This window comes from Delphinapterus leucas, chromosome 20, assembly GCF_059928025.1.
Source record: "Delphinapterus leucas isolate spDelLeu-1000000601 "Yukka" chromosome 20, BTC_Dleu_Yukka2, whole genome shotgun sequence".
In the NCBI taxonomy this organism is placed as follows: Eukaryota; Metazoa; Chordata; class Mammalia; order Artiodactyla; family Monodontidae; genus Delphinapterus; species Delphinapterus leucas.
Genome location: NC_143148.1, coordinates 21,071,063 through 21,091,729, shown reverse-complemented (window position 1 = coordinate 21,091,729; position 20,667 = coordinate 21,071,063). Strand labels below are relative to the sequence as shown.

Sequence of the window (20,667 nt, the reverse complement as noted above, 5' to 3'; positions counted from 1 at the left end):
ACAAGCTTGGAAAACAACAACATCATTCTAGAAACACTGCACTTTTCAGATTGTGCATCATGTACGCTTAGAAAACAGTGTTCATTAGCTTCTCCTCAACTTTGAGCCTGCTGCCCCTTTCATTTCACTTCAAATGAACCCATAATCCCATCTCAAGAATTCAACTGGAACTAATTCCTTGATTAAATAAACTTCATTTGGGGGCTGACTGCCATGGATCTTGGGAGAAAATGCATCTTGCTTTTGCAGAGACCAATCTAGGTCAGCAATGCAAAAGCTTCGTTTTTAGAGAGGTGAACCTCAGCTTAGATGAAGGGCCGAGGAAGCTTCCACACTGACGGTGCAAAGTGAAGAAGAGGGAGTAATCACATGGAAGCCAGCTCAGGGGGCAAACAGAGTGCACAGCCACCTGCTGCTTCCCCTGTGCCCTGCCAGGAGAGCCCTCTGAAACAGGGGCATCTGTGTTCCCGAGCAGGCACCAGCAACACCTCCAGGGCAGACTCAGAGCTCTCCCCACTGGCGGGGACCTGAGGCAGAAGTTCCAAAAGTAGTCCCTGCAGAGGCTGTCAGTTTGATCAGGAGTAAGAGTAGAAGGGATGAACCAAACACTTAAAAATGGTTAAAATGGTAAATTGTATGGTATGCATATTTTATCATTAAAGTAAATAAATAAAAGAGAAAAAAATAGACAGGGAAATTGAGGGCTCGGTTCTCCAGTCCCGGTGCCTCTTCAGGCAGGAGACAGCCCTGTGACAGCCAGCCCCCCCAGATAGTCCCTAATGACCCCTGTCTCCTGGTATTGAGTAGTACTGGCTTGTGCAATCAGTTCATTGCAGAAATGATGATGTCCTTGGAGGATAGGTCATAAAAGATACTTCAGCCTCTGCCTTGCTCTCTCTTGCATCATTCACTCTGGGAGAAGCCAGCTGCCATTTTGTGAAGAGACTCAAACAGTGAGCGGAAAGGCACACACAGCGAGGAAGCAGGGACCCCCCACCCATATCCATGAGAGCCCTCCTGGGAGCAGGTTCTCCAACCCGAGTCAGGCCTTCAGATTACCGAAGCCCTGGCTGACATCTGGACTGCAAGATGAGAAACCGTGAGCTAGAACTCCTCAGTTAAGCCACTCCCAAATTCCTGACCCACAGAAACTGAGATCATAGATGTTCTTTTAAGCCACTCAGTTTGGGGTACTCTGTTATGCAGTATTAAGTAATACAACTCCACTTCCAGCTGCAGGCTAACAAGTCTTGTCTCCTTGCTATCTGTCTCATGTTTGCAGGACTTGCTCTCCCTCAGTGCCACGACCCCTCCCTGCTGGATGGACACTTCTGGAGGGCAGGGACCAGGGTGTCATTAATGCCCTCTGCCTCTCTACATCCCCAAGTCCCCTGTGCACTGTAAATGCTCAATAAACATGTACTAGACTAACTTAAATTTCTATCTTTCTGTAGGGGAGAAACCTTGTGAGCATAGTGTTTCCTTCTCCCAGCAATCCCTTTCCGTAACTCAAAATGAGAAATGCAGCTGTTTAATTAATAGAAAACATCTCAACCCAACAAGTCAGATCTCAACAAATTTGATGTGATTCAGGGGCTGCATCTTGCAGAGACAACAGCTGCTTGCAAAAGAAACCACAAGTCAATGCAATCAATTTCAGGAAATTGTGTCCAACCAGCAACCTCAGTACCCCAAGAAGGACCTCACTGTGGCACAGATCAGCAGCACACGTCTGCTTAACCGTCCCTGCCAAGTCACAGGCTTCAAACAGCCCATCAATAAGGACTTAACACGTTCCCACCACCACCTGCCACACCACCAAGGTGTCAACGCAAAGCCCTTGGGAGAGATATTGGGAGACAGTTCCTCATGGGCCTCTCACCTTTCTGCACATCTGGTGACAAGGGACCCTTGAACTCCAGGTTTTACCCTGCTGGTTCTTGAGCAGGAAAATTACATATGTCTTCAGCCATTGAAGAGTGTCACTGAGAGCATAGGAAAGTGTTTTGATGAAGGGTCATTGATTGATTGGGTTGGGTTTGTTGGGGTTTTTTTTCCCAAGATATACAGAAATCTCTTAAGAAAAAAGTTAAGTTCCTTGGATCATTTTTCTTAGCAGGAGTTAAGTAAGAGTCTACAGGGCAGAGAGGGGAGGAAACCTGGTGTGCCCGAGCAGAACTAGAGAAAAGTGCCCGTGACTGTGAGCCCACTGAAGTCTCCAGGACACCTGCCTGGAGGGGTTAATCAAATTTGCCCAACCTCCAAAACAAAGAGACTACTGACCAAATCACGATGTTCCTCTGCAGACACGGTAGTCTGAACCTCTTTGAGCAGTATCTTAGTCTGCTTGGGCTGCCACACAAAATACCATAGACTTGGTGGCTTAAACAACAGAAATCTTGTCACAGTTCTGGAGGCTGCAAGTCCATAATCAAGGTGTCTCCATGGTTGGGTTCTGGTGAGGACCCTCTTCCTTGGCTTCTAACTGTGTCCTCACATGGCAGCAAGAGAGGGAGCAAGCTCTCCAGTGTCTCTGCTCGTAAGGGTACTAACCCCATCATGAGAGCCTCATCTAAACCCAGCTGCCTCCCAAAGTCCCCATCTCCAAATACCCTCACACTGGAGATCAGGGCTTTGACATATGAATGGGGCAGCAGGGTGTGTGTGTGTGTGGGGGGGTGGAATTCAGTCCATCGAAGGCAGCCTGAGGTCCTGATCCCCAAGAGCTCCCAGGACACCCTCACAACTACTGATTCATTCTACAGCACTCCTGGACCCCTCAAGCCCAGGGAACCTTAAAAACCACCTGTCACCGGGTGGGGAATAGCAACATCATCTACAGTAGGTGGCTGGTTATTCCATTTTTTTAATCTCAAGGGAGCAGGAACCCTCTTTACCTTCTCTCAACCACTCAGTGTACCCTGATGGTCAGATTGGTCAGATCATCTGAAGACATTCCCTTTAGTTTCCATCTAAATCCAATTTCCTGACTTTTTGGTCTCACTAAAAAAAGAAACAAACAAACAAAAAAACCGCTTGGTTATTCTAACAAAAATTTCTGTTTAAAACTCCTCTAAATTGTTTTAAAGTCAAATAGGCAGTTGGAAGAAGGAAATGTGAAGGCACCCCCATGACCAAGAGTTGTAAGACAGTCTGCCATTATAATTCAACATCAGGCAAAAGCAGTAAAGAGGTGAGATGTCACAGGAAAGGAACCTCCTCAACTTAGTGTCTGAGAATCCAGAAACTTCAGCAAAAACCAGGGACTAGAAAAGCTACCATAGCAAAGGCCAGGCTGGACTAGAGTCTTTGAGTCAACTGGGCCCGCCGTCTATGGCAGTTCCCCCTCCGTCACAGGGTAGCGTAATCATTCCATAGCAGAGGCTTTGACACTTGAGATTCCCAGAACCCCGGGGAGACAATGCCTCCTGATCCACTTCCTGGCCAGATGTCTAGAAACGTTACACCTTCACTCACACGATAACAAGCATTTCTCACGAAGGTGAAAATAACTCGGGCCCACCTTCAAGACCAAAACACACAAAAAATGACATTAAAAAAAAGCGATAGGTCAACACTCAAACTAAAACCCTAGAAGCTTTGACACAGTTGTCATCTTTCACAGTAAAGTTTTCTCACAACGGTTACAAGATATGGGGCTTAGAAAATAAAACGTGCTGGAGGGGAAGAAAGAAGAGGCTCATATCTGGGGTAGAAGCAACAAAGGCTTTCCTAAGCTCTGCTATGTCATTTGTCCTTCTCAGCACTAGAGGATTGGAATGGCCTTTCAACTTGTCTTCAGAGTCCACCTACCATTTTATTATCTGATGAATAGGTTGGTAAAATCAAATCTGGACACCCTTCAAGGGTGCGGTTTCCAGGTCCCACCTGGTGATACGCTAAACAGGTTTATCCCTTCCAGTTAGCACATGATGAGGGTATTGATGTACTGAAAATTAACATCACTGACCTTCAACCAAGAATGTGGTCAACAAGGCATAATTTCTTCTGATCAATGCTGCTGATCAATGACCTAATAAAAGGGGGTAAAGAGGAAGGGCTTCCTTGGCATCAGAGTGAATTTATGTGCCTCCCATGCAGCACTTATATACCTCAGGACTCTTCTCTGCTCAGGATTCCGCCTTAATAACAGATGACTTTTCAAGCCCAATGAGAACTTTGTGCTGTGTGTTTCCAAGGAAATCATGTGTGTCTCCAGGAGGGAGAAGTCAGCACCTCTTGAAGCAGCCAGCCTCGGGGCAAACAGAACTTCATGCCTGCCACTGCTGGGTAAAGCAGAGTGGCCCACTGTACGGAAGAGGCAGGCACTGCTGGCCCCCACACCTGCCCCTGAGTAGTCTTTGCATACCAGTAACCAGGACCTCCATGGAGAGAAGCCCAGGGATTCATGAATAAGGAAAACAATTGACTTCCCCCCAGTTACATCCAAGTGAGATAAGTCAGGCTCTCAAAACGCTCCTCATCAGATGATATTCTAGGTCCAGGTTTTCACTGTGAGGATAAATGGGCAAATCAATCGAGTGTGTGGTCAGTCCCAAGTCTCCCCACTTTTTAGCTCTTCTCTATGCCCTCGTCTCCCACCCCATCCTGACTCCTCAGTAATGGCTCAGCTACCCTTAGAGGAGTTCACCTAGTCACCCGGCAGGGTTAGCCTCAATAGGAATATTTGCATTTCAAAATAAAAATCTTGAGAAAGCAATGCTCTGCCTAAAAGAATGACTCCCCATTGTTGGAATTCCAGGCACTCTGGTTCCCTGGGGGCAGGAGCTTGTTTGTTGCCACACTGTTGGGGTGGAAGGGTGGTATTTAATGGTTCCCCTGGAGTCGCACTGCTTAGGAAGGCACCTCTTCGGCCTAAGCATGAGGTGGCCCCTCTCGGTGCCTTTCAGTTGATTTCAGACATTCAGTCATTCGTGCCTCCCTCCACAAATGCTCTCAAGTGCCGCATCCAAGCACTGTGGCTGCACGAGACCCTGACATGCCTGTCGGCCTCTCCTCCACAAGCGCTGGCTGTCCCTTGATAAGAAGGAGGGAAAGTTGCAATCAAGTGGTTCCTACCCCAGATGTCATGAATAAATGTCACCAGATAGTTTCTAACGTAAAAAATAAATTGGTAGCAATTTTGCTAAGTAACTTCGGCTCCCTTTGTCTCAATTTCCACCTCTATAAACACAGAAAAGGACACTTTTCACATGAAATTCATGAGCTCATGTCTATACATCACTGCCCAGTGTCATATTATTTGCTCCTCAGGTATGAGTATCTCTTTCCATGGTAATAACAAGGTCACTGGGAAGATAATCATTTCATAGTAAAAGGAAAAAGGGACACCTCCAAAAACAAACCCGACAGGAGTGGTGTTCCATCCCTCACCTTCCTCTAGGCAGCCCAGTTGGGAACAGGCCACAGTCTACCGCAAATCCTGCCAGCAGAACCGCTCCTCGCCTCCTCTCCTTACACCTCGTTAATGAGCCATCAATTTCAGAATGTCATTGACAGTCGCACCGCTTCCACAGGGTCTCAAACTTCTCTCTCCTTTAAACTTCTATCTTATTTAAACCACTTGACTCTGTAACTGTCCGTTCTGGCACAGAGGGTGTTGATCAAAATCAACTGTTTACAGAGAAATAATCCTAGCTTCTGGATGTCGGTGCTTTGTAGTACCACAGGCTGCAGTTCTTTGAAGTGGCCGGTAAACCGGATTTTTAAGGGGCTTGGAGGGAAATAACTCCAAGGCTTGAGGAAGAAGCGCCAGGCCACTGATTCAATCCTTGTGTTAGGCTGCCATCTAGTGACAGATGGAGATATCTGCTGCGGACCGTGGGCAGCTTTTACCTCCAACATCCTAAGTTGGGGGAGAGGGGGAGTAAACCTATAAATAATAAATGCCAATACAACCTGTCATAGTCCAAATGGCCAGATTAATTTTCAAGCCATTCTTCTTCAAACGTCAAGAAACATCATTATATAGGAAAAGAGATTTCAAAGCAGACTCAATCGTTGTCAAAAATCTGAAGTATGCCCTATCATTGGCACTTCCAGCCACCCCCTCCCTCAGGTCAGATGGACTGAGGCCCTTCTCTTGGCTCCTATGGGCAAAGTGTGGGGGCCTCCCTCACAGCCATCAATGCTCCAAAAGCCAAGGTCATCAGGCTTTCAGGTGTGTGTTGGAGATGTATCCACCATCACTACATTTAGCTCCTGGGGGTCCCCACTGAATCCCAAGACCTGAGACAAAGGAGCCACTCCACGCTCACAAAGAGGGCTGCAGCCCCCCCACCCCCAAGTCCTGACTGCTCTGAAGACCAGCACCATGGATAAAGTGGGGCCTGGTCACCAGTACTGCACTGACAGGCAGAGATGGAGCCTCATGAATGTGGGTACCGAGAAGATGAAAAACAATTGAGAGTCCAGCCTAAATGTGGAGCCACTCTCCCGTTGGCAAGCTCCGCGTCCCAACTTTTCTGATGCCTGAGGCTGCTCGGAGGGCTTCTGGCCAAGTAAAGCGCCCCTCAGGACCCAGAGCACACAGAGAAGCTTTCCGGGACCTGACCCCTCTAGCACCGGGTCATACAAGAGCTGCAGGGAGGCTGGTAAGAGTCCCCAGGGTTCCCTCAAGCAAGACACAAGGGCCTAGAGAGGCCTCAGGGCTTATGGGAGATAAATATTTATCAGATGATTTTAAAAAGAAGGGGGTGTGTGGTCTGGGAACGTATTCTCAGTAGTTATGAAAATCTTAAGTTTGAACATGCAGGCAATCACAGTTGCCATCACAGGGAACAATGAAAGTGTTTTTCAGCTCAGAATTTCCATGTCTCAGCTGAAATTCTTCATCTTTACACTCATTTTGTCCCACTTTTTCTCTAAGTTCTGATTATTTATTGTATAATGGTATTTTAAAGGTCTTGTCTTTCAGTTCAAACAACTGGGTCATCTACAGTTCTGTGGTAGTGACCATTCTTTTCTCTTGATTATGGTCACAGTTCCTGCTTCTTTGCATGTCATATATACTGGGTTGTTGTGGGGTTTTTTCACATCTTAAGCTGTATGGTGTGTATTAAAGAACAGAAGAGAGAAGACTATCTGTCCCCTACCTCCCACAGGGCTTTGACTCAAACAATACAAAACCAGGTCGCTTCACTTTTCAGCCCATCCCAATTCCAGTTTGGGGTGATTTTATATCAGCTCCTTCTCCCTCCCACTCTCCCATATTTTGGACCAGAATGGACTCACACATATATAAACACACAGCTCTTTGGCCAGAAGCTAACGACTGCTTCCCCAAAGTTGAGCACAGGGCAGAACAGGTGAGGAGAAATAGGAGCTGCATGCACACATGCCCCATGAAGCCTGCAGTGATTTCCCTGTAAATCCTTCAAGTGCCTCAAGAATTACCCCATAAATCCAGTGAAGCAGACCTCTTAGGACCCCAAAGAGCCTCCTGTGCATTCAGATACTCCACCATGAAAACCAAAACCAAGTGTTTCTCAGTGGGTTCAGCTCAGAGTGAAACTTCTTTAGGGAACTGGGCAAATCTATTAGAGATGTATTTTAGACCTTGGGGATCAAGGCAGCCTTGAAGTGTGACTTCTGGTTGTTGACTGAGAAATCTGGCTTTCAGATACTGCTATCTGACCACACATGCCAAGTGTGTTGCCAATAGCAACAGTCCTTACTATTCAGAATCCTAAATGGTCGGTCTTAAACTGACTTAGAGCACAGTGCCGCCTCTTGACCAGAAGGGATTGATATGGCATCCTCCCGTAAACATCAGTCCTTTGCTTCTTGTAGCCAGAGCACCCAACTACCCAGCGGGAGAGGGTTTGCCTGGCAGAAATGTCCAATGTCAGCGCTTGTACCTTACTGCCTAGTCTCTTCATTCTGTCAGAGTGGACAGAGGGCACTATTAAGCCTGAGGAATGACTGCGTCCAGGTCCCCACCACCACCACCACCACCACCATTCCCAGCTCCCCTTGTCAGTATACCACCTCTGGACCAGGGTATAGACCAAAGGTAAAGCAGGGCCAGGGAAGTTCATAACTTTGAGCCTGAGGGACTGTTCCAGCTTTGTAAGGATTAAGATAATGATGGCTATCATCTCTCAAACCGTGCTGTCTATGCCGGGCCATTTGAACATGGGCATCATTGCACTGGATGCTCAAAGGCACCCTAAGATGCAGGTACTGCTGTCAACCCATTACAGACAAGGCCTTACTGTTGTAGAAAAGCGGCACAGACAGCCCTTATCCCTCTTTAATCACTTAAACACAGAAGAAAAATTTACATATATATGTGTATATATCTATGTATATACACGTATATATGTGTATATATATACATATATATAATATATACAATAAAATGCTGACTTTAACTTGGAGGATTACAATTTTCATTGAAAACAAAGCTTTCCATGTTCTCATTGCAGGTGTGCTGGTATTTCTTCAGGATCATTACCTTTTCTTACACTTAAAGGAATGGCAGAAAATCTACTAGAAATAATGTTTTTCTTTCATCCAAAAGTGGAGGAAAGGGAGTGCAGAAAAAATATTTTTCCACTGTATTGTCAGAGGCATTAGATAAATGATTTCTATGGATTTAGTTGTGTTTATTTATATGGAGGTCCTAATTTCCATAGATATGCACTTATTTAATAGTTGAGGCTTAATCTTTTTCACTTTACATATAAAACTTCTTGAGTACTCAACCTAACCGCCTGAATGTCTTAAAGCAGCATTCAAAAGAAACCTGTACAATTAAAGCAAAATGTTAATTGTATAATCTAAGAACATAAGGGTGTTCACTATAGAACTCTTTCCATTTTTCTGTACATTTGAAGTTTTTGACAATAAGTTGTTCAGAGGTAGAGGGAAGTCACCTGCAATGATACTAACAAATCTTGACTTCCCATGGAACTTCCACAAGGTCGCTAGTGGGAAAACATGTGTATCCATGTTTGAAAGTTTATCACTGATAGTTATAAAAAGAAAACGAAATTTAAGAAAGTCTTATTTTCACTGAATGAAATTTAGAAAATAGACCAAAAAAAGAATCTCTCATAAGTTCACTTACACAGCTACAGAAACTTTCAGTATATTGTTATGTTCTTTCCAATCCTTTTTGTGTATATACTATTTGGTTTTATACGTTAATATTTTGCAACCTTTTCAAAAATTGTATGTAATTTGTTAAATGGTTGTATGGTATTCCATTATATGTTATATAAACATACCATACTGTAGTTCCCAAACTTACTCAACAGAGTCACCTGGGAACATTCTTTGGGACCCACCTACTAAATAAGAATCTCCAGGGATGGCAAGGAGTATGAATTTTTGAATTTTACCCTGCGATTATAATGAATTTAATTAACCTACATACTTCATGTGTTTAATCCACTATTTTCAAACATCAAGTAGTTTTCAAACTGCCGCTTAAATGACAATCACAATGATAACAATACCTGTAAGGACAGGTATCTCTCTGCATACATATACAATTATTTCCTGAGGACAATAAAGTGGTTTGTTCGTTTTTAAAAAAGACTTAGTGATCAGGGAACTATAGAGTAACTGCAGCTCTGGGGGTGCTTACCCCACCACAATCAGGGAATTGTAGGGAAGACTAGCAGTCATCCAGGGCTGCCTTGACTACTCGAGAAGGGGTCAATTGGGAGTTAAGAGTCCTAACAACCCTAGAAAAACTCTGAAAGACAGAGGTCTGCCTTCTCCCTTATCTCCATAATCACAAAGGTCCTGCTCAAAAGGGCCCCCTTGAGTATAACACTGAAATTGGCTTTTGCTGTCTTCGGCTGCTATTTAATTAAATTTAATTAATTAATTAAATTTTTTTTTGCGGTACGCGGGCCTCTCACTGTTGTGGCCTCTCCCGCTGCGGAGCACAGGCTCTGGACGTGCAGGTCCAGAGGCCATGGCTCACGGGCCCAGCCGCTCCGCGGCATGTGGGATCTTCCTGGACCGGGGCACGAACCCGTGTCTCCTGAATCGGCAGGCGGACTCTCAACCACTGCGCCACCAGGGAAGCCCTGCTGCTATTTTAAAAAAACAGATATGGTAGTTCACATAGTATGGATCCCCAAAAGCAGTTTCTCAAACTTAGTTCCACAGACTCCTAAGTATTCTCAGGCATCTGCAAGTGCAATACGTTTTGGTTTAAATGTTGTGTTTCAATTGTGATGGTAATATACATATAAGGTAAATGCTAGACAAGTCACTCAATTTCAGGGCCTGCAGTCTTATGTTTAAGATCAAAATGGCACAAGGTCACCACCACTTAAGAAACTTAAGTCAATGTTTCTCAAACTAGGATGCGTGGACATACTCCCAGGGTTCCCTGAGAAATTTTTTTTCTTTAAAAGGAGTTTATACCATACTGAAAGTTGAGAACCACTAGCTTAGAATACAAACCATATTGCTTTTCTTTTCCGAGCAGTACCCTGCCCATGCCCAGCACTCAGTAAAAGTTAAGACTGCACAGTTCTGTGTAGCATCGGGTCTCACCTAAGAGGTCTCCACCAGGCCTTGAAGCCACACTTCTTGAACCCTTCCCCAGGGCGAGAATCAATTCCTCGCCTTTTATCTTACTGACAAAAACTAATATGCTGGGTCTCAAGAAAACTTTCAGAGGCTATCAAGTCCAACCCCACTCACACAGTACACAGGAAAAGTGAGGCCCAGAGATGCGAAGTGCATTAAGTGAGATGACACTGCTAGCTAGCAGCAGAGACAAAACAAGAACGTAAGCCTCCTATCCCAACTTCAGTGCCTCGGCTGACGTGTAGAGAGCACGATTAGGGATCGCATAGACCTCATTCCCACCACCCTTCCCATCCCATGTCCACCCTCCGCTGGTCCCCAACCTCCCTCTGTCCTCTCCAAGTCGACTCGCCTCGCTCTATTCCGGGCCTTCACATGCATTCCACACTCCCCAACTCCAACCCTACTGCTTCTGGCCTTCCCTCGCCTACAAAACACACACTGAGAGAGCCCCACCAAAGACAGACAGTTTCAGAGCCCGCAGTAATTCTGCGCGCTGCGGAGTCCGCTCCGAGGCGCATGCGCCACCCTAAGTCGGCGCTCGTCGGTGACGTCACGGACGGCGCCATCCTCGAGTTTGGAGCTTGTGGCTCCTGATCCCGGTAGGGGCGTGTCAGTCTCTCAGCTTAGCTTACCGCGCGACTTCGGGCAGAAGGAACCTGTCCACCACAAACTTTGACGAGAGAGCCTGTGGTGGTCGAGGGCTGCTGAAGAAAGTAGAGAGAGGTAAAGAGTGAGCGACGCCTGAAGAAGACGTCAACAGAGCGCACCGGAAGCGGTCCGAGAATGAACAGTAAGCCGTGTTGAGGGTCACGAAATTGGAGAGGGGTGGGATGTTAAAGAGTCGGAGACTAGGTGTAGATACTGGTGGGTGAAAAGGGTCGCGGCGGAGTCCGAACGGATCTGCTGTGGAAATTGTCCCGCCTTACCTAAGTGTAACTGTGGCCCGGAGTCCCGGTTGGCCTGCCTAGTCTCTGAACTATGTCAGAGCTGGAGGCAGGTTCTCTCCGGGGGCTGCTCAGTAGTGAGTGAGTGGTGCTAGAGGTCGGCCCAAGGCCTTGGTGCGACTTGGCCAGTATCTCTCTGTCGGCGTGGTCAAGGCCCTGTTCCTCTCTGCAGCCCGGTTTCCCCTTTTGTAAGGTACTGATAATGATGCCTGCCCAGCCTGCTATTCTGTGAATCACCCTTGTCTGGTGTAAAGCGCAGGGAGCGTGCTAGGGATTGATACCACTAGCCCAAAGCTTTGAGAGTTGAGCAGAGGTGTGCCGAGGAGGGGAGCAAGCACCCAGGGCATTTAGAGGCAGGGGCATGACACCGTTAAAACTGGATTTTAAGTTCCACCTCTGCCACTCCCTACCTATGTGATCAAGTTAAGTGTCACAGCATATTTTAACTTCAGTTTTCTCAGTGCATAATAGGAATGATAACTCCTTTTAAGGATTTTTCAGAAAGTATAATGAGATAAAATATATGTAGCTTTTAATCAGGGGCATGGCAAACAATGAGGGCTCAATAACTGTTAGATGTCTATTGTTATAGGAAAAAAAGACTTCTGGGTCTAATGCAAGGCACCTGTGACAGGTACAGAGTCATTCCTGGGGTCCAGGCCCTGCAAGTTGCTCTCTACAGAGAGGTTTTAATCCCTATCTTCCACCTGAGAGAGAACCAGACTCTATATAAAACTTGTAACCACTTTGGTTTGCTGGTTCAAATGAACTCAGGGAAGCACAGTAGAGCTGGGATGGAATTTATAGAGCATGAACCAAATTTTCTAGTGTTTTGGCCCTTAAACCAGGCCTTTGTCTCATTCTTATCCCATTCACACCCATATTCTGTCCCCAATGCCATGGTTTTCTTTTTCAGACAAATTAAGAAACGGGAGTGTGAGTTTTTAAAGGTTAAAACCACATTGAGCAATGTGTATTTTGAGCTTGAAGAAAGATCTACTGTATTTTATCAGTTTAGGACACCATTAATTGTATAATACATCTCAGTTTCGTAGATATTAAAATGTGAAGAGTCTTTTTTAAACATCTAACAGTAAACAAAATGTAATAGTTCCAACTGTCTTCGTCCTGGAAAGCCCTGTCACATAACTTTTAAATGATTTACATCATTAGACTTCTAGAGCAACTGCTCAGGCTCCTAACCTGTGGTATTTTAAACCAGGGCGACTCTAAGTATTGTCTGCTGAGCTTCAGTATCATCTGAGAACTTGTTAGGAATGCAGGATCTGAGAGTGGGGCCCGAGAATCTACATTTTAATAAGTTCCCGGAGATTCTGACACACATTCATGTTTGAGCAGCACTATTTTAAGGCACACCATTGGAACTTCTAGCACGGATGTGGCTGGAGGGTAGGGCAAGAGGCATCCAAGAAAGCTTTGAAGCTGTGCTCATTGTACTACCCCCATCTTCTGTCTCTGAATAAGCATAGTTATTTTCATAGTTATAAAAGTCTTAGGTCTTATAGCCATAGCCAACAGAGTTGATCATTTCGTGTTTGTTTTCTTTAAATCCCCCAGGTGTGATCTACCATGCCTTTTCTCAGAAAGATGCAAAAGAGTTCGACATTCAGGTACAGTGCTTGGCAGGAGGTCTGGGAGCAACAGAGGTGATGACAAAGATGGCTCAGTGGCTTCTTAACCGTTAGTGCTGTTTTAGATGTCCTTTCCCACATTTCACTCCTCACGTTTCCAGCAGACATGTTAGGCTTAATCAAGGTTTGTTGTTCTGCTGGCCTCCTTTCCCACTATACCAGAGTCAAGTTTGGTTAACTGGGATTTCTTGATCTGTGTCATCTCCTACTGTGTAGGGGACACTAGGCTATGCTCACCTGACACCTGCCATGGCAAGCACTGTCATTTGACCTTGTTACTGTGCCCCTTTCACTCCTGAAGAGGGCAGTCAGATCATATTTCATAAGTGTAATTGATGGTTCATATCTGGGTGCTACAAAGATTCTTTGTCAGTTTGGCAGAAGCTTCACTGGTGACTCATAATGAGGGAGTTGCTTTTGAAATCAAGATTTTGAAAGACTGATACACCTTAATTTGGCTTCTCTATGAAAGATGGGCCACTTAGGTATTTAAAGACTCACATGTCCTCTTACAGTAATAATACTGATAATAATGAATTTTTACTTTTTAAAAGTACAAAGCTGAAGCTGACTTCCCTCCTTACCATGGGCTACCATGAAGAGCGTGTGTATCACATCTTTATCCCCACCTCCCACCCATCCACGTGCCTGCTTCTGCCCATGAAATGAGAGCTTGATTACTATTGGCACATTAGCCGCAAGGTGTTTGCAGGCCAGTTAGTGCAACAAAGGTCCAGGAAATGGCCCCGTCAAGAGGGAGGACCTCAGTAGACCGTGCTCCCCAGGGCTGTGGCAAACATGAGGGCAAAGCATCAGAATGAGGAATAGACTGGCGGAACTCCAACTTGAGAGACAGTGATGCTTGTTCTTTCAAGAATTACACACAATTTATGATAGTTACTTTGCCCAGAAGTCCTCTCTAAGTGCAGGTGCTCAGTCACAGTCATGTGATGCTCTGTTCTGTGTGGAAAAGAGTGAGCACATGGGGCTAAGATACGCTGACAGTTTATTTCCTCAAGTGATGCCAGAGCAGACCAGGAAAACAACCATGCTGCATCCACAGGCTGGAAACTCAAGTAAAGAGTATTACGATATGGCCGCAATGTCAAAATCCCTACCTGCTGTGGCTGGGCCCACCCTGGAGTGCTTGGTTATGCCGTTGTTCCTAGTGTTGAGGTCATTTCCTTCAAGGCCGTAGCCTGGCTCTACTCTGAGCTTGCCTTCATCTGATCATGACAGTTTAAATACCATTGTCATACATTTCTCAAGGATGAGAGAAGTCTTTTTTTCCAAAGGTAATGTTTTTTTTGTTTGTTTTGCTTTAATTTTTTTATTGTTGTTTTTTGTTTTGTTTTTATCCTCAGAATAACCTCAGAGAGCAGGGTAGGAGGTTGGAGTTTGACATGACTGTTTTGTGTGGCAGTTACGAATTGGCATTTGAATGACTTTCACATCTGCCCAGCTGGGGGTAGCGAACATGCAGCAGATGAGAGGCTGTGTGAGCCTCAGTGGGTAGATAGGTGGGTCAGTGAAGGCGGCCCATCTGCTGTTGCAGCGGTGTGTGGGAGGGCGTGGGGGTCTGGGTAGCCCCAACCAGAGCTGTGAGCACCACACCATCTTGTCCTCATGCAGCACCCAGGAACCCAGCGGGCCGAGGCCTTTGTGAGGGCCTTCCTGAAGCGGAGCATGCCCCGCATGAGCCGACAAGCCCAGGAGGACCACCTGCAACGCAAGGCCGTTGTTCTGGAGTACTTCACTCACCGGAAGCAGAAGGAAAAGAAAAAGAAATCTAAAGGCCTCTCTGCCAAGCAGAGGAGGGAGCTGCGGCTCTTTGACATTAATCCAGAGCAACAGAGGTATGGCAAGCCTTTCCTGCCTTTCCACCCCAGAGACTTAATCTTCCTTGTGTTGAGTATGGACTTGGGAAGCTAGGTAGCCCCTGCTCTGCTTAAGCTAAGAGAGCCTCTCCCACTTCTGCCACAAGGGGGCAGGCTTCCTTTACCAATTCGGACTGGGTTTGGCTTTTCTGCTTGGCTTCTGTCCTATCCTTAACTAATAAGACCAGTGCCATAAGCCATGGGCAACAGACTGTCTTTCAGTTTTCTTAGAAAAAGAGAAACTGATATTTCTTAACATATATCTCTTTGTAGCTTCTAATAGCACTGGACAGAATCACCCATTGAGGTCTTATTGCCAAAGAACGTGCTGCCCATATGTTTCAGAAGTTTCCTGAAAGAGACACATCACTCTCTGTGGGAGAACAAGTTCCTCCCTCCGGCTGACACTTCATCCCTCCTTGGCCACGGTTCTGCGTTTGCATGTCTTAGGACTGTTCATATGCTTTTGCTCCAAGATCTGTAACCCGATAGCCTCCCACATCCCATAAGATAGAGTCTGTCACTTTGTTCATGGCCCCTCTCACAAAATCAGCTGGGCTTTGGGAGGAGGAAGGGACTGCTGCCTGCCCCTGGTGTGCCTCACCCATGTCCCCATCAATAGAGTCCACTTTGGGTTTGAGCCTGAGGTTCTCATTTCTCTAACCAGTAGCTTCGTTAAATGGACTCCCCGTGAAGTGCTAGGAAGACCCGTTTGGGGTCGTCTCACCTGCTCCCTCTTTTTCACCTCGCCACTTCTCACTCATCCTCCAGACAGACCCTGTCACCTTGCACAGGGACTTATGACAACCAGCAACTCCTGTTTACTGAGGGCTTACTGGGTTCAGCTTCCTGTAACAGAAAACCTCAAAATAGCAGTGGCTTAAATAAGATGGAAGTTTATTTCTCTTGTGAAAAGAAGTCTAGATGAACACCATCCTGGGCTGGTGTGGTAGGCAGTTCCACGGCCATCAGACAACGAGGAGTGTAGCCCTGGGTGCATCCTTGCTGCTTCACCATTTGTAGGTGTTACTTCATGGTCTGAGATGTCTGCTTGAGCTCCAGCTGTCATGCCTGCATCTAACCAGCAGGAAGGATGAAGGGGCAAAGGAAGGCAACGCCTTCCTCTTCTCATTAGCAAAAACTTAGCTTTGAGAGGGTTCTACCAGTGAGGAAACTAAGGTTTGAGAGGTGAAAGTACTGGATTTTAGTGTGGTTATCGGGAGTAGAACAGGCCGCAGTGATCCAGGTCATGGTCCTTGGCATCAAGCCAAGCTCTGTGCTCTTTGGATGTTATAATCCCAAGCTCACATTGCCTAACGTTTTACCTCTATCTGACTTTGCCACAGATACAGTCTTTTTCTCCCTCTACATGAACTCTGGAAACAGTACATCCGGGATCTGTGCAATGGTCTCAAACCAGACATGTGAGTTACAATTCTGAAGCCTTGCCCTTTGAGGCAGAACCCAAGTCTTAGGATCATTGTAAATGCAGCTTTCGGAGCCTGCTATCAGCATTGCCTGGCTGCAGAAGTTTGTAGACCTGTTTACTTCTTTCAGAATTCATTATAATGGTATACATTATGGGCTTTTGTTTACCTCGTAGGCAGCCACAGATGATTCAGGCCAAGCTTTTAAAGGCAGATCTTCATGGCGCTATTGTTTCAGGTAATTTGCCTAAGAGCACATCATCTGGCTGCCCAAGCCATCATTCAGTGACAATTCCTTGCTATGTGGATAACCCTACATCACCAGCACTTAGGGTAGACGATGACTATAGCTGTCTTAGCCAATTCTGGCCACTTGTTGGATACTCTAAATGGCCTCCGTGTACCTTCTCCACACAGAAGACCCCTGCTGGTATCCCAAAGGACACAACAGCTGCTGGCACTCACCCACAGCCTGGTATCTTGAACAGCCCCATGGTGTTAAATGTCGGCTGTGGACCAACAGTTCCCAAGTTTTCATCTCCAGCACAGACCTTACCCTTGAACTCCTTGAATTCAGCTGTCTACTGGACATAGCCACCCAGACGTGCAGTAGACATTGTAAACTTTACTTATCCAAAACAGAACTCTGGGCCTCTCCTCAGATCAGCCCCTCCGCTGGCCTTCATCATCTAAGTTGCCACTGAGAATCACCTTTAGTGATACCACTGAGTACTACTGAATGCCACTAATATAGTACCACTATTTACCCTGGTTGTTCAAGCCAAAAACCTAGGAGGTATCCACATTTCTTCTTTCCTAATTGCTTACCTCCAACCCATTAGCACGTCCTAACACCCAAATCTAAGCCACCACCGTCTCCCCTGGATTACTGCAAAGCTGCTTAACCCTCTCCCTGCTGATACACTGCTCCTCCCCTGACCAGGCAGCCAGAGTGAAGATTCTACAACAGAAATCAGGTTGTGTCCCTTCTGCCTCCTTACTGTATTCTAAACAGCCTGTCCAACCTCCTTGGGCACCAGGTCTAACCATACTGGCCTGCTTTCTGCTTCTCACCAGGCCTGGCCCTGCCGCAGGGTCTTAGCATTTGCTTCTTCCCTCTACCCAGAGAGTTCTGTGTGCTCAGGGACTGATTCTTTCTCATTATTCAGGTCCCTACTCAGATGTCACTTCCCAAGGGTCTACCGTAGCTAAAGATGACCCCCACCCCATTACCCTGCCCTTGCTTTTTTCATAGCACTCATCACTATCAGAAAATACAGTTGTCTGGTTTGGTACACATTACCCCTCCCCTATTGGGACAGCAGCTCTGTGAGAGCAGGACTTAGACTGTGCCCACCACCTACCTAGGACACTGCCAGACACATAGTACGTGTTCAGTGAATTTGTACTGACTACCTTGGGGGATAGGTTGGGGGAGGTGAGAGGCCTACTGCCTGTGGTGGCAGCTCACTGCTGGGTGGCCTGTAGTGGGCTCCCATTCTGTCCAGAGTTCAGGAGGTTCTGGGAAGACCATGATGAACAGGCGTTCATTCAGGTCCTGTAAGTGAGACTTGGCCCTGCCAGAGCAACCCGACTGTGGGCCTTGGTGGTGCTAGATACACGTGTGACCTCTTGGCTCCAGAATTCTGCCCGGGACCCCTGTGGCAGCAGGCCTTCCAAAGGACACCTTATCAGAGCACAGAGGCTATTAAGCCACCGCCAAGGGATTGGGAAGCCTAGGTTCTCATCCCACTTGGTCCCTGCCCAGCCAAGGAGCCTCCACCTCACCCTGCCCCTGTGGGTGGTCTTTCTTCCTCTGCTGGCTCAAGGTTGGGACCAGAACCCACAGCCCCTGCAGGCCTGGCTGCCTGTGGCTCCCCTAACACCACAGAGGCCTGAGCCCTGAACCACCCTTTTCCTTTGCAGTTACAAAATCCAAATGCCCCTCCTATGTGGGCATTACAGGAATCCTTCTACAGGAAACAAAGCACATTTTCAAAATTATCACTAAAGAAGACCACCTGAAAGGTACGTAACTGGATCGCCGTGGGCTGTGGCCTCCCCAGCCGATTTGTCGGCCCTTTCCTCATGACTCTAAAGCTCAGTTTGGCCTTTCAAGTCAGCACAGATTGTAGGTACCTGCTGACCTTACATTCCAAGCCTGCAGAGACCATCCCAGCACCCAAGGCTCTCCCTGAGGTACTCATGAGCCCAGCCAGCAGCTTTGGCCAGATGTGATCAAGGGAAGGAAGGGCTGCTTGGCTGTGCCTCCAGACACCTGGGTCTATTTCCAGGACTGGGACCCTCCACCTGCCCAAAGGCTGCTGCCTCCCAGAGGATTGCAGCTAGACAGATAGCAGGGACGAAGCACCTGCCCCTGGAGTTCCCAGAGCCAGCGCCCTTGGTGGTGATTCTCTGGGTTCCAGGGAAGCAAGTGCAAAGCTTATCCGCCTGGTGTGCTAGAGCTCACTGCTCTGGCAGAGACGAGCAGCCGGTCTGTCAGGATTTCCACACCCCCTCCTTGCCCATGAATCCAGAGATTTGAAAACCACAGTGGGAGGTTTTTGTTCCTTTAATTTTTTGAAGCTTGGTTTTCTTGTTGCTTTGTTCCATTCCCCTCTATATTCTTCTGCTCTCATTTTAGACCTCAGAAAGTGGTGTACAAGTTTCCCCAGTGAGCATAAAGCCATGAGTCCATCTGAAAGTTATGCGGCAAGACCTGTTTCTGGCAGTTTTTCTGGGGGTTTCTGGTTTTGGGAGTTTGGTTCATAGCCTTTGACCCAGAAAACTAGGTGTTGAGTTATATATATATATATTTTTTTTTTTTTTCTTTTTTTTTTCTTTTTTTTTTTTTTTTCTTTGCAGTGCACGGGCCTCTCCCGTTGCGGAGCACAGGCTCCGGACGTGCAGGCTCAGCGGCCATGGCTCACGGGCCCAGCCGCTCCGTGGCATGTGGGATCTTCCTGGACCAGGGCACGAACCCGTATCCCCTGCATCGGCAGGCGGACTCTCAACCACTGCGCCACCAGGGAAGCCCCGAGTTATATTTAAAATGTGAATAAATTGGCCTTTTGGCAGAATAATCCCCTTTAATCCTGGTGCTGTTACCTTTATGGGTTCCTCCATTTCTTATTATCTTTTCCTATTAGCTTGTTGTATTTTCTAATACAAACATCTTGGGAATAATAGTCTCCACAAAAGTGAACTTACTGCCAGGACTTTTTCCCTCATCCTTTTTCTCTTGCTTTTTTTTAGTTATCCCCAAGCTAAACTGTGTGTTCACTGTGGAGATCGATGGCTTTATTTCCTACATTTATGGGAGCAAATTCCAGCTGCGGTCAAGCGAGCGGTCTGCGAAGAAGTTCAAAGCAAAGGGAACAATTGACTTGTGAGCTCTTCCTGCCTAAGGGTATCGTTTATGACAGTGAAAAACTGGAAACAGCCTGAATTGCCCACCTTTCAGGGAAGAGATGGCCGGGCCAGTTCTGGTTATAGACCACCTCCAGCCAGTCTAAATCAGAGTTACGGGCGTTTAATCATCTGGGAAGAAGCACACTGTACTGAGCACGGAAGTCAGGGGCCACAGGGATGTGTCTTTATAGATGCTCTTGTTTTTGTATGACTCCCATGGACAGAAAAGATTGGCAGAAAACACCAGAATTAACACAGGTTGACTTGAATAGTGAGTTTATTTGTTTTTTCTTTTTCATACTTTTCAGTGTTTTCAGAACGTTCTATGATGAATGAGTTGTTTATGTGATAATAAAATATGCATGTGGGCATGAACAGACTACAGGAGTGATTCCTGCAGCACCGCTAGGATGAAAGGGAAGGGGAGGCCTGAGCTGTGCCTGGCTCGTGCCTTTACTTTTGCTCTGTGGAAGCTGCCATGTCTTTTGCTCTGTCATCAGGCACCGTGTCTCACTAGTTCAGTGGTGCCCTGCTTCTTTGATACATCACTTTAAATCATGCCTGCTGTCGAACTCTTTGACCTGAGGTTTACTTTGCTGTTTCAAGAAAGATGAAGAGGAATGAGTGGTGAAGTTGCTAAGTGACTTAGGGCCCATTCGGGAGTTCGAACTGAGGTGGACCACAAAGGCAGAATGCCAGGCCTAGGTGTGCTTATTGAAGCTTGTTCCAGTAGGGGGGCTTAAGCCTACAAGAGTGTTCTCACTTAGACTCCAAA

General features: G+C 46.6%; 1 protein-coding gene across 5 annotated transcripts; it reads left to right on the top strand.

Moving 5' to 3' along the window:
- Positions 1 to 11,132: 11,132 nt before the first annotated feature.
- Positions 11,133 to 20,263, top strand: POP4 (POP4 ribonuclease P/MRP subunit). 5 transcript variants are annotated; one of them, XM_089902979.1, is made up of 9 exons: positions 11,133 to 11,371; positions 13,104 to 13,156; positions 14,542 to 14,697; positions 14,810 to 15,033; positions 16,401 to 16,478; positions 16,658 to 16,719; positions 18,408 to 18,509; positions 19,347 to 19,535; positions 19,737 to 20,263. In XM_089902979.1, exons 4-9 carry the CDS (start codon positions 14,864 to 14,866, stop codon positions 19,871 to 19,873), a joined length of 738 nt encoding a protein of 245 aa, XP_089759105.1. In that variant the 5' UTR covers positions 11,133 to 11,371; positions 13,104 to 13,156; positions 14,542 to 14,697; positions 14,810 to 14,863; the 3' UTR covers positions 19,874 to 20,263. The 5 variants fall into 5 exon arrangements, with proteins under 5 accessions (XP_089759105.1, XP_089759103.1, XP_022441600.2 ...); XM_089902980.1 differs by lacking the exon at positions 11,133 to 11,371 and adding an exon at positions 11,393 to 11,718; XM_089902977.1 differs by lacking the exon at positions 14,542 to 14,697 and having other exon boundaries at positions 11,134 to 11,371.
- Positions 20,264 to 20,667: the final 404 nt, after the last annotated feature.

Coding starts and splice junctions, on each gene's coding strand:
- POP4 (XM_089902977.1), top strand. Junction 13,157..14,809: donor CAAAAGAGTTCGACATTCAG/GTACAGTGCTTG, acceptor GTCCTCATGCAG/CACCCAGGAACCCAGCGGGC. Junction 18,510..19,346: donor TAAAGAAGACCACCTGAAAG/GTACGTAACTGG, acceptor TTTTCTTTGCAG/TGCACGGGCCTCTCCCGTTG.